The 14,109-nt window shown below is 37.8% G+C and overlaps 1 protein-coding gene across 1 annotated transcript in view; it reads left to right on the top strand.

The window, feature by feature from the left end:
* Positions 1 to 14,109, top strand: part of LOC126475073 (BAI1-associated protein 3) — a 715,757-nt gene that overhangs the window by 475,477 nt on the left and 226,171 nt on the right. The window contains exons 13-14 of the mRNA XM_050102632.1: positions 593 to 644; positions 1,472 to 1,510. Of these exons, the coding sequence (XP_049958589.1) occupies positions 593 to 644; positions 1,472 to 1,510 (91 nt within the window). The remainder of the gene's footprint in view (positions 1 to 592; positions 645 to 1,471; positions 1,511 to 14,109) is intronic.

Raw genomic sequence — 14,109 nt, 5'->3', positions numbered from 1 at the left:
AGCATCTGTGGAAGTGATGCAACAATTGCTGCATATCATTTCATGATTCAGCAATGTTTCTTGGACTACATGCTCTCCCCGTCTATCAATTTGTGACTTCTTTTTGTGGAGCAATCTGGAATCAAGAGGGAACATGAAAGAGTGCTACAGATTTGATGACCTGAAAATTTCCCTTCATCAAAACATTAAAAGTTGTGTCAAATGAAATGTTGAAGAAAGGTGTGTAGACCTTTGAGGGGAAGCTCCAAATTTGCATCTGAAAAGAAGGATGTCAGTTTAACGATGTTACTTTCCAAACCTAATTAATTTATGTAGATGTCAAAAATGCAATACACATATTATTATTTAATTTGAAACATTTGTCTATAAATAAAACTGTGCAAGTTATTCACTATTGAGAAATAGGTTTCCTTTCCTCCATCTTGTACTTCAACGTTTCTTCCTTAAACTTATCCTGTTTCTAACTACTCTGATTTGCTTTTGTGGTTGGTGTGAATTTAAACTCAGTTGCCATAAATATCTAATATGTTTTATTGAACAGTAAATGGCTTATTTTATATTTCATCTAATGCTGTTCTGCTCTTTGTTACAGCACAAATGGTGTTCCCTACTTTTCTGCAATTTTCAAGCAGCTTGAAAAAATGGTGAGATAAACAACTAACTCTATGATTTATTTATGTTTTGAATGTACCACAAATGTTTTGAATGTAACCAAAAATGGTTGTTGTTGTAAAATATACTTTCAACTTGCATCCTTCACTAGCTGAAAACCTTTTTAGTTTCTCATGTTACCCCTGATGTCTTCTTTTGGGTTGATTCATTTATGATAACATTTTACTGTCCTGAGTAGTACCTGTGTATAAATATAATTTTATTTTTATTTTTAGTGATGTGTGTTTTTATGTGCATATTCTTTCAGTCCTGTGTAATGTGAGTCTCTGTTTAACGGTATGGTTATGTTGTCTTCAGACTTAAAGAATTGATGTAGAAATTTATAGTTTTCAGCATGTGGTTCAACAGATCCTTATTGTGTTCCTAAATTGAAAAAAGTCCTAAAAACAGAAACTAGAAAATAACTGTATAGAAATTTTGGACCACCATTGGTTAAATATTTTATTACCAACCCAAGAAATAAATTGGGAACAATGTGCAGCATCTTATTCAGTGTAAAAGAAAACTCAAATTTAGTTACAAGTGGACCACTTGAGTTTGCTAAAGGCATAGAATTGTGTGTTTCTAGTGTTCTTAAATCCATTCAAAACCCTCGAAAAGAACAAAAAAGTAAGAGAACATAATATTGAACTTACAGGCCTAAGTCTGAAAACAACATTATAATTGTGTGTATTTGGTTTTGTTTCTATGCTGTTGACATCCTGTACTGTTGATTTTAAATTATATGTGAGAGTTGATGTTTGGAAGCTAAGTGCAGGAAAGAAGACCATGAAGTGAAATCCACCCTTTATGTTCTCAGTTGGCGGAGGATGTGGGCAAAGAACTGGAAATCTTTGAGGTACCAAATGGTCAAGGGCTGTGATATTGCCCTTTTAACGTCACTTAGAGTAGACATAGTTCTCTTAGTCCCAAGTGTAAGACAACATTTTTGGTACCTTACAATTTCAGTGGTTTCCATTTACAATTTCTGTTTACAGTGCTCATCATCAAATGTTTTGGTGTTGTTATTTGATTTCATATAAACAGCACAGAGGTAGTTATTTTACATACTATTATGTTTCTGATAGCTTTTTCTCACAAAGCATACTTTAGGCTCATATTTTATTGTAAAATATTTAAACTGACAGACATATAGACTTACATTTTCTGCATGTCTTCTGTCACCAGTTTTGTATCTAATATTGACTGCAAAGCAGAAGTGATCAGCACAGAAAATGATGGAGTGAGAGGGGAGGGGGGGGGGGGGGGGGGGAGAAATGTAAAATTGAAACTAAAAACAAGAAAGAGAGCAGTCAATTGAGGATACAAGGAAACATTTGGGAACTCATTAACTGCAGGATCATTCTAGTAGAACAGAATTGTATAAAAGATTACTGCCAAAGAGAAGGAAATGGGTTTTATATTTATCATTGATGAGCAGTTGAATTAAGAGGCATTGACCTAATAATGTGTAGCATTCCTTTTGCTCTAATGGTGGCAACAACTTGTCATGGCATGGATTCCAGAAAACACCTAAAACATTGGGGAGATATTGTGATCTCTGTTCATTCAAACACTGGACATAAGAGACTGACCAGAGCTGGGTCCAAAGAAAGTACATCTTTCCTGATGATGCTGCTTATGTACTCAAAACCATCAAGGTCAGGTGAACCAAGAAGACAACAGTATTGCCTTCACGTTCCAGGAATGTACCTCAAACCATTTGGACACAGTTCAGTAGTGATGTGATGGTGCACTGACTTGCTGAAGATACATGTCTCCTCAATGATGCTGTAAGTGAACAAATGGATGTTCATGATGTGAGATGATGCCAGACAAATCACAGTCCTATTTTCGTCCTATGTAATCATATATCACACAAAATTATCTCCCTGATCTTTGGGCATTTATTGACAAAATTGGTGGGTTACTAGTTTTTATGTTTGCACTCAAGTTATCATTCTTTCTTTACCCAATATTTTGATGGCTTTCCTAGTTGTCTTTTTTAGGTGTCAGACATAGATTTTATTACTTGTTGTTTGGACTCCTACTTCTATCACAAAGTGCCCTAGCAAATCTTTCCTTGTATCATCAAACGACAAGACAGTCAACAGAAATTCAAGCCAACTGAAAATGTAAGAAATTTTGAGAAAGAAAAAGGATTTTGTCATACACATTTGTCATTACCTAAAACAGCTCATGATTCTTTTCATTAAACTGTAGGCACAACCTGTTCCTAAATATATAACTGCTTCTGTACTTCCTCCTCTTTGTCCGCCTACACCATCAACTCAAGAGAAACCAAAATTGCTGTCATCTGTATTCTTTATCTCTTGCCACTTGTGTCATTGTACTATACATCACCATTATGAAAAGCAAAGGAGATAGTTCACTTCCTTGTTTCCACCCATTTCTCTGTGTCAGCATACTTTTCTCTATATTCCCACAATCATAAAATTAACACCTCCCTGGTACATCTCTGCTTCTCTACCCATTTTCTTCTCCGGGTCTCTCAAACTTTACTTCTGAATGTAGTGTCATACGCTTCCTGTAAATCCAAAAATTCCATCAATGGATCTCTTGCCTACTTGTAGTGGTGTCCCTGCACCTGTCTCACTGCAAATATGATTTACGAGGTCTGTTCAAAAAATTCCAGAACATCCGTATTTTCGTGCCAGTGGTGTGTTGAAGCTAAATGCAAATGGTATCCCTGTAAACACCTGTGTTTAATGTGTAACTGCCAGAAGTTTCGTTGTTGTATGGAACTTAATATTGTTCAGTGCTGTAGTGAGTAGAATGTTGTGTCACACAGTTTGCAAATTTTGAGGTTGCAGAGTTAGAGGATTAATGCATTTGCATTAAATTTTGTGTGAAATTCAGTAAAACCTTTGCAGAGACACGCCAAATGATGCATGAAGTCTATCTTTATGAGTGCTTAAGTGCACCCACTGTTATGAATGGTTCACATGGTCTGAAAATAGTCGAAAGGAAGTTAAAGATGACTCTCATTAAGGATGCCCTTCAACTTCTACCAGTGATGCTCATGTTAGGAACGGCAACCAAATTGTGTGTGCCAGTCAAAGACTGACTGTCCAAGAGATTGCAGAAGCATATAACATTTCAGTTGGATCATATCATGAAATCCTGACACAGCACCTTGGAATGCATTGTTGTGTTGACACACAGTTTGTCCCATGCTTCGTGAGTCAAGACTAAAAAGACCTTCATCTTGCAATCTGCGAAAAGCTTTTGGCTTGCACAAATGAAATCGAGATGTTCCTTAAGAGAGTCGTAACTGGTGATGAGATGTGGGTCTATGGTTATGATGTTGAAACCAAGGTTCAATCTTCACAATGGATCAGAAAAGGTTCCTCAATACCAAATGTCAAAGCCATGCTGACAATTTTCTTTGACTTTGAAGGATTAGTTCATTATTAATTCATGCCACAGGAACAAACTGTTAATCGATGGTACTATTGGGACATGATGTGACACCTGCAAGAAAATTTGTGAAGCAAATGACATGAAATGTGGTAAGACAGTCCATATGTTTTGCCTCACGATAACGCGCCCCATGTTCATCCCTGTTGGTGCATTACTATTGCAAAAAAAACAAAATCACTGTGCTGCCTCATCCTCCATACTCTCCAGACATTGCCCCTGTGGACTTTTCTTTGTTTCCAAAGTTAAAAACCCCCTGAAAGGATGAAGATTTGCAATGATAGACAAGATGAAAGAAAATTTGCAGATGACACCTAGAATGATCCAGCAAGAGGTGTTCCAAGGCTGCTTCTGGAAGTGGAAATGGCATAGGGAATGGTGTATCAATTGTGGAGGAGAGTATTTTGAAGGAGACCATGTACGATAAGTAAAAGGTTAGCATAGAAAAATTTTGTGGACAAAGTTCTGGAATTTTTGAAAAGACTTTGTATTTTGCACACCTTCCTGGCTTGAAGTCATACAGTTCTTCTCTCAGTTATTTTTGTATCATTTTCAGGATCCATATATCAAGAATCTTCTAAAAAATGTTTGCATTGTAACATACAAGGGTAATGCTTCTATAGTATAGTATAGTATAGTATAGTTGAAGACACACACAGTTCTTCTAGAGTACTCAGTTTCTTCAACATAGCTCCGATAACTTTCTACAACCACTGTGCCCCAACTCTTCTGCTGATCTGATATTTTCACATTTATTTCATCCAAAACTGGTGTCTTTCCTCCTTGTTATGTTCTTCAGTGCCTCTTCCACTTCCATCCACATTAGACCTTTTGCCACTGACAGTTAATCTCCTCTATATCTCTATATTCCTCCACTGCTCCATCTTGCTTCTGCAAATCATCAAAATACATCCTCCATAGCACTTAGAGGCTGTCCTCCTTTCTTACCTCATTCTCATCTTTATCAACCATTTTCACATTCTCTGCCATTCCTCTTCTCCTATTTCTAATCATTCCAAACAATATCTTCTTATATCCTTCATTATCCTGTTCCATCATTGTGGTTTGTTTTTCATCACCTTTCTCTTTTCGTCTACAACAACTTTTTGTGATTCTCTCTTTCTGATATTACAGTCTTCATACTTCCGATGTCATTTGTTGAAACTATACTCTTCACATCATATTCTTCTTCAAAATTGCTTCTATAACTTAAGAATTTTCCTTGCATCTCCTATTACTAGTCCTTCCGCATACCTCCTCTGCTGCATCTACCAGTGTGAGCTCAGAAGTTCTCCATTTTTCTTCCACAGTTTGCAGGCTCGTCCTGTAGGGTTTTGTTTCTAATTTTCCTCTGATATTGTTCCTTCAATTTGTAAATGTTCCTTCATAGATTCGCATTATTAGTGAAATACTTCATCTAAAATATGCAACTCATTCATAAATAACACATTCTGTACACATACATGATTGCAACATTCGTTTCATAAAAAGCATTATCCACAATCACCTTAAGTGCACTTTGAGTAATAAAATTACTACTGTTGCACTTTCATAAAGCAAATTTGGAAGGAACTATTACAAAGAATGTATGTTCAGTTAGCTTTTTATGTTGACCTCTTGTTGCTGCGTGCATCCTACGGCTGTCACTGCATCTCCTGTCTTTGCCACCAAATGCCTCGGTCTCACCATTCCTTCTCATCCTTTTCTGTGCCTCTTCTCTCAGTTGGCTACCACTTAGCCACCCTTTTCATGGTCTTCCTCTTCTCCTTCCAGGCAGTTGCCATGAAAGTGCTCTCTTTGGCCATCTGCCTTCTTCCATTTTTTAGACATGCCGTAACCATCCCAGCTATCTTTCTGCCATATTATCCATAATAATGTAATGGTTCTGCATCCTTTTTTTTATTTTCTCATTTCTTACACAGCCAAGTAATTCTCAAGTCATTTATTTCTAAAGTTTTAGATATTTTTTTCTTTCTGTTAATGTCAAATGATTAAATAAAAATAAAACCTCTAAACTCATATTTGAGAACCAAAGTACAGGATTTAATTTTTGGATAACCACTCTTCCCTGCTTGATCTATTGTTGGATGTCTCTGTCACATATTCCATTATGTTATGAATACTATTCAGGTCCTTCAACTCTTTACATATTTTAATTTCAAGTCCATTGTGTCCAAATTCCTTACTTTCTCTCCAGAACATCAATATTCCATCTTCTCAAAATTAATTTTCAGATGCCACAATTTGCTAAACATGAATATATATTTTCTTAATTGTTTGCTGAAAAGACCTGATCATCAGAATAGAAAATTGTGTACCTACAGTGGTTCCCTACTTCAAATCCCCATGTTCCCTACTTCAAATCCCCATCCTCATGCACTTTCTACACCAGAGATCCAGTGCCTTCTACATGTGCATCTTAAAGAATGTGGAGACAGACAGCATCCTTATTTCAGTCCTGTATTTATTTTGAAGGCCTCTGTAGAAATTTATTTCCCCGCTTTAATGATGCATTCTGCTGGCTTGTTGATGTTTATGATACTTCTTACATAAATTCTCGAAATTCCCCTGACCACAGCATCTTGAACAATGTCTTTAGTGGCACTGTGTCACACCTGTATGCTTTCTCAATATCTGTGAAGTGCAGATGACTGCTTAGATTCCTTTCCAGTTTCTTCTCCATGATCTGTCTTAGGGTAAAGATGTTATCTACACATGACCTGCTCTTCAAAAGCCACTTTGTTTATCCACTTTAATTATAATCTTTTCCAATTTTGACTTTGAAATCCTCCTGTACAGCCTGCTAATGGGACCTGTGACATTTATGCCACGATAATTGCTACATACATCCATGTTTCCTTTTTTATGCATGGTGCTTAGATTTCTAACTTTCTCTCTGCTGGAATTTCCTCCCCATATCATATGCATGTATTAAATAAGTTACTCAAAAATTCATACTGAATGCTTGAGCCATACCTCATTAACTCTTTTGATACATTTTCAGGCCCTAGTACTTTTCCTATTTTTATTTGTGTAGCCACCTTCTGCACTTCTTTCATAGTTATTTTCTCTACCTCTTCACCAGCCTAGTTCTCTCTCATCTACTTTATTTCCTTGTACTCTATCCTTTCTTTTGTTAGCAGGCCTTTAAAATGCTTACTCCATTCTATCAGACTAATAATCAGCAGTTTTGCTCTTTTTATTACCTGTTTCCTGAGCAATACAGCTCGCATTTATCCTTCCAGACTAAGTTTTTCCTTTTTCAGATTTCTTTTTTTACTTCTCTGTTCATTCTAATATACAAGGCTCTATCCTGTTTGACTCCTGTTCTCAACCAGTTACTGTACAACATATTTTTTAGGTTTAACTTTTCTTCAGTGCTTTGAGTCCACCATTTTAGGGACCCCTGTCCTTCTTGCAGTCCCATGGCTTCAAATGCTGCTTCATGTATGCACTTTTTAGTTCCTTGGTACATATGCTCCATTGTTTCTTTCTTTGAGGTGCCTCAGTTTGTTTGGTAATTGCAATTAATAAAGAAATTGAACGAATTAAGCTATCTAAGTCATATTTTGTAGTATCTATGGTCCTCAGTAAGTGAAGCAGGCAAAAAGGAATACAAACATCTGATAAATGAGATCGGCAGGAAGTGCAAAATGGCTAAGCAGGGATGGCTAGAGGACAAATGTAAGGATGTAGAGGCTTATCCCACGAGGGGTAAGATAGATACTGCCTACAGGAAAATTAAAGAGACCTCTGGAGAAAAGAGAACCACTTGCATGAATATCAAGAGCTCAGATGGAAACCCAGTTCTAAGCAAAGAAGGGAAAGCAGAAAGGTGGAAAGAGTATATAGATGGTCTATACAAGGGTGATGTACTTGAGGACAATATTATGGAAATGGAAGAGGAGGTAGATGAAGATGAAATGGGAGATACGATACTGCGTGAAGAGTTTGACAGAGCACTGAGAGACCTAAGTTGAAACAAGACCCCAGGAGTAGACAACATTCCATTAGAACTACTGACAGCTTTGGGAGAGCCAGTCCTGACAAAACTCTACCATCTGGTGAGCACGATGTATGAGAGAGGCAAAATTCTCTCAGACTTCAAGAAGAATATAATAATTCCAATCCCACAGAAAGCAGGTGTTGACAGATGTGAAAATTACCAAACTGTCAGCTTAATAAGTCACAGCTGCAAAATACTAATGCGAATTCTTTACAGACGAATGGAAACACTGGTAGAAGAAGACCTCGGGGAAGATCAGTTTGGATTCCGTAGAAATGTTAGAACACATGAGGGAATACTGACCCTACGACTTATCTTAGAAGAAAGATTAAGGAAAGGCAAACCTACGTTTCTAGCATTAGTAGACTTAGAGAAAGCGTTTGACAGTGTTGACTGGAATACTCTCTTTCAAATTCTTAAGGTGGCAGGGGTAAAATACAGGGAGCGAAAGGCTATTTACAATTTGTACAGAAAGCAGATGGCAGTCATAAGAGTCGAGGGACATTAAAGGGAAGCAGTGGTTGGGAAGGGAGTGAGACAGGGCTGTAGCCTCTCCCCGATGCTATTCAATCTGTACATTAAGCAAGCAGTAAAGGAAACAAAAGAAAAGTTTGGAGTAGGTATTAAAATCCATGGAGAAGAAATAAAACTTTGAGGTTCACCGATGACATTGTAATTCTGTCAGAGACAGCAAAGGACGTGGAAGAGCAGTTGAATGGAATGGACAGTGTCTTGAAAGGAAGGTATAAGATGAACATCAACAAAAGCAAAACAAGGATAATGGAATGTATACGAATTAAGTCGGGTGATGCTGAGGAATTAGATTAGGAAATGAGACACTTAAAGTAGTAATGGAGTTTTGCTATTTGGGGAGCAAAATAACTGATGATGGTCGAAGTGGAGAGGGTATAAAATGTAGACTGGCAATGTAAAGGAAAGCGTTTCTGAAGAAGAGAAATTTGTTAACATCGAGCATAGATTTAAGTGTCAGGAAGTCGTTTCTGAAACTATTTGTATGGAGTGTAGCCATGTATGGAAGTGAAACATGGGCGATAAATAGTTTAGACAAGAAGAGAATAGAAGCTTTTGAAATGTGGTGCTACAGAAGAATGTTGAAGATTAGATGGGTAGATCACATAACTATTGAGGAGGTATTGAATAGAATTGGGGAGAAGAGGAGTTTGTGGCACAACTTGACCAGAAGAAGGGATCGGTTGGTAGGACATGTTCTGAGGCATCAAGGGATCGCCAATTTAGTACTGGAGGGCAGCGTGGAGGGTAAAAATCTTAGAGGGAGACCAAGAGATGAATACACTAAGCAGATTCAGAAGGATGTAGGCTGCAGTAGCTACTGGGAGATGAAGAAGCTTGCACAGGATAGAGTAGCATGGAGAGCTGCATCAAACCAGTCTCAGGACTGAAGACTACAAAAACAACAAAATGGTCCTCAGGAAAATATTTGCCTCTTAATTTGCCTTTGCCCCATAGATGTTAGTACCATCTTTGCACCTAACAAGAAGTGATCTGAGCCACATCCTGCACCCCTGTAGACTTTAACATCATTAGTTCTTATGTTGGAATTTTTATCATGAACAAAATTGCCTATTACTGAACTGATATTTTTGGAAGGGCTCTCCCATGTATACTTGTAGATCTGCTTGTGAGGAAATAAACTATTTAAAATACCACGGACAATGTCTCACTTACTTCAACTAACCTTTCTCCATTGTCATTTACAGCCTCATTTCAATATCTTTCCACTACACCATTATCTTACTTTTCCCTAAAAATTTTCCATTAACTTTTTTCTTTTTCAAGTGCACATGCTCTCTAACAAGGTTGTTAATTTGTCATAAAACTCATATTTGACTTTACTGTCAGAATCATTTGCAGGTGCATAACCTCTGAAAATGATAACTTTGTGGTCGTATTGTGAGATTTCCGCAATCAGTATTCCTTCATTCATTTCCTCCCAGTATTTGATGTCTCATATATTTTCTTATGGACAGCTATTGATTCCCTCTTTTGGCCCTTTTCTCCTTTTTAATGTAACTGTAAAAAAGAATGTAATCTGCTATATTTACGTTTCCCTTCCCCTTGACTTTTGTTTCACTAAGAACATACACATCTAACTTCAACATGACTAGTTTCGAGCATACTTCTTTTCTTTGTACCCAAACCCTGCTCATTCCATAGTGTTATAAACATAGCCATTTTCTGTAGCCATCTTCATCTCTGTGCTGATCCAGTACTGTTTTAGAACTTGAGCCAAGAAAATACTTTTACAAATGCTGGGGAGCAGGCCCAATGATTCAACTTCCACCTGGGAGGACAGTACAGAGTCCCCACAGCCTGGGGGAGGTTTCATTCTGGAAACAATTACCCTGGCTGTGGCTAAGCCATGTCTCTGCAATATCTTTTCTTCTAGGAGTGCTAGTCCTGCAAGTTTCACAGGAGAACTTCTGTGAAGTTTGTTAGGTAGGGGATGATGTACTGGTGGGAGTAAAACTGTGAGAACGGATCGTGAGTTGTGCTTGGGCAGCTCAGTTGGCAGAATACTTACCCGGAAAGGCAAAAGTCTCAGTTTCAGCTCCTGGTCCAGCACACAGTTTTAATCTGCCAGGAAGTTTCATATCGGCATTCACTCCCCTGCAGAGTGAAAAACTCATTCCGGAAACATTCTCCACAATGTCCTTTCTTCCAGAAGTGTTAGCCCCAAAAGTTTAGCAGGAGAATTTCTGTGGACTTGGGAAGGCAGTAGGTGATGTGCTGGTGGAAGTAAATTTGTGAGGATGGGTTATGAGTCGTGCTTGGATAGCTCAGTTGGTAAGACACTTGCCCACAAAAGGCGAAGGTCACAGGTTCGAGTTCTGGCCCGGCACACAATTTTAATCTGCCAAGGAGTTTCATATCAGTGTACACTCCACTACAGAGTGAAAAATCATTCTGGAACATCTAAATAGTGGAATGTCAATTATGATGATATGAAAATGAGGATAACGCAACACCCAGCCCCAGAGCACAGAAAATCTCCAACACAGCTAAGAATCAAACCCAGGCCCTTTTGGTTAGCAATCCATCATGCTGACTGTGCAGGTACCAAGGCAGAACTTTTATTTGGCAGCAAGAGGGTGTGCTGCCTCACTGTCATAACTCAGTACATGACTAGTTAAACAACGTAGTGTGCAACATCTGTATTGGTCACAAGGGGCCAGATGACAGAGCTTCTTTTGAATGGCCTCCACATTCACTTGCTTTGATGCCATAGAATTTTTAGCTTTGGATGTTCATAAAAGATCATGTGCATGTGCCTCCACTACCAGCAGCATTGAAACAGTTGTTGCAACAATTACACCAGACACACTGATCAAGCTTACACACTGATCAACTCACTTATTGACTTGATGTGTGCCATGTAATGAATGGTGCTCACACTGAACATCTGCAAGAAAAACTGTTTGACTTGCTCTTTCGTTTGATGTGCTATTTATAATTGTAAGTTGAATGTAATAAATGCTTCAAAGCCTGATATTCATTTTGAAACACCTGATATTTCTCATCATTTCATTTAAAACATATAATCAGATGCTGGTTTTAGACCAATCACTGATATTCCAAGTTACCTTATAGCTTTCTTTATTGTCAAACCATAAGTTTTCAGTGTTCATACCATTGCAAAAGTCCAGTAGTCTTTCAGCTTCCTAGTTTCTGTTTCCCCAGCCATTTGCTCCAAGTTCATTTTCACAACCATGTCACTCTGCTCCAGTACGTAAATTCAGATCTCCAATTAGCGTATACTTGTAGTATCATCACTGCTTTGCCATTCGCAGGCAAGTGCTCTACATCTGAGTTACCCAAGCACAACTCACGACCCATCCTCACAGCTTTAATTCCACCAGTACCTCATCTCCTACCTTCCAAACTTCACAGAAGCTCTCCTGCAGACCTTGCAGAACTAGCACTTCTGGAAGAAAGGATATTGTGAAGACATGGCTCAGCCACAGCCTTGGGGATGTTTCCAGAATGAAATTTCCACTCTGCAGTGGAGTGTGCGCCAATATGAAATTTCCTGGCAGATGAAAACTGTGTGCTGGACTGAGACTCAAGATCAAGACCTTTACCTTTTGTTTGTAAGTGCTACCCAAGCATGACTTCTTCCAAGAGTGTTAATTCTGCAAGGTCTGCAGGAGAGCTTCTGTGAAGTTTGGAAGGTAGGAGATGAGGTAATGGCAGAATTAAAGCTGTAAGGACTGGTCGTGAGTCATTCTTGGGTAGTTCAGATGGTAGAGATCTTGCCAGAGGAAGGCAAAGGTCCCAAGTTCTAGTCTCAGTCTGGCATACAGTTTTAATCTGCCAGGAACTTTAATATCAGCACACACTCCACTGCAGAGTAGAAATTTCATTCTGTACCCACTCCATTTATTGTGTCTTTCTCGCTGCCTGTCCAGTAGTCTAAAATAATTTCTCAGTTCACAACTTTCTTCTGCTCTCCATCTTGTTCCTTTCACCCATAACACATTCAGTTTTCATTTTTCCACGATGTTAACAAATTCTTCCATTTTTTATCTTGCAAAGTTGGTACTTTAAACATTCCAAATGCTAGTCCATGCCTGCTGCAGTGTTGTCTACCTTCGTATCATAACTCTTGATGCTCAAAACAATTCATTTTGACAGCATGTAAAGGCAGAAAGTCATATTCTGAAAGAAAAAAGACAAGAACTATAATTTAATTCTGTGAGATACAGAAAACTATATAATTAGAAAGTCTGAAGGGAGTTAATGATATTGGAAGAAAGTTGACTTTGAACACCACACAGTACGTCACCAAAGTGAAAAAGCAAACTTATGTCATTTATTTTCATTTATCATGAATATTATCTATGAAAAACTAATTAACTAACTTGGATACAAGTTGATAGAGAGTTATGAAGATTTGTAGCCTCAATAATGATGATTGTAACTTTTTAATGTCTTCTTCTGACCAGAATAAAGATGCCTATAAGCAACAGATAAGCATAAATTTATCTAAATGACCCTCACTGTCCATTGCAATTAGTCTGCATGAATTTATTTTAAGTTTTGGCAAAAACATGAAATAAGAAAATAATGTCTTAGGGGACTGATGTTGAAGTGCTTCAGAGGCAAGTTGTAAAAGATATTCCCAACATTTTAAAGTGAAAATGCAAACTTTCTCTGTAACATCTGTTATTGTTACTAGCAACTTAATGTAATGACTAATATTCACACTGTGGTCAACCTTTAATGACCAGCAGTCAATCAGTAGCTAGCTGAAGTTCATCATTATGTTCTCACAGAGACTGGAAGGAACACTGCCAGAGAATGTGTCCAAATATGCAACTGAGGAAGGCTAGTAGTTGCACCACTAATGGTAAAGTGTAACCAAGTTACAGTAATTATCATAGATTGTTCGTTTCTCCATTGCTTGCTAATTCCTCTCTAAATGAAGTGTTTTGTATCCTCATGGTGTCTTGCAAGTAAGAATTCTGTTGTACTAATAAGAACTACGCTACATATATATATTACAAACATTTCCTGTCTTGCAGGACAAAATGTATGTATATGTGTGTGAGTGTGAGTGTGTGTGTGTGTGTGTGTGTGTGTGTGTGTGTGTGTGTGTGTTTGTGTTGGGGAAAGGGGGGGGGGCAGTAAGTAAAACAGCCTACTATGTGAGTCCGTGGCTGCATTACTTCTGCTGATGAAAATACTTATCTTGGAGTGAATCATCTCCTACCATGAAGAAGATTAATTTATAAGTCTCCTATGAATATACTGTAAGTACTGTCCATTTAATATTTTCAGGTTTAATTATTTATTGTACAAGGGACAGACCAGGAAATATTGTAACTAATATCAGTAACTTCAAGTTTTCGTGGTGTAGTGAGTGATTCATTAGTGTTTGGGTGTGCAGCTGCAGAAACCATATTTCTTTAGCTGATGTTTCATCCACATATATTTCAAAAGCTATATGGCTGAAAGTCATGTGAAGAAAT

Source organism: Schistocerca serialis, chromosome 4 (genome assembly GCF_023864345.2).
Source record: "Schistocerca serialis cubense isolate TAMUIC-IGC-003099 chromosome 4, iqSchSeri2.2, whole genome shotgun sequence".
Lineage (NCBI taxonomy): Eukaryota > Metazoa > Arthropoda > Insecta > Orthoptera > Acrididae > Schistocerca > Schistocerca serialis.
The sequence above is the reverse complement of the archived record's forward strand: the minus strand, read 5'-3'. Positions and strand labels throughout refer to the sequence as shown.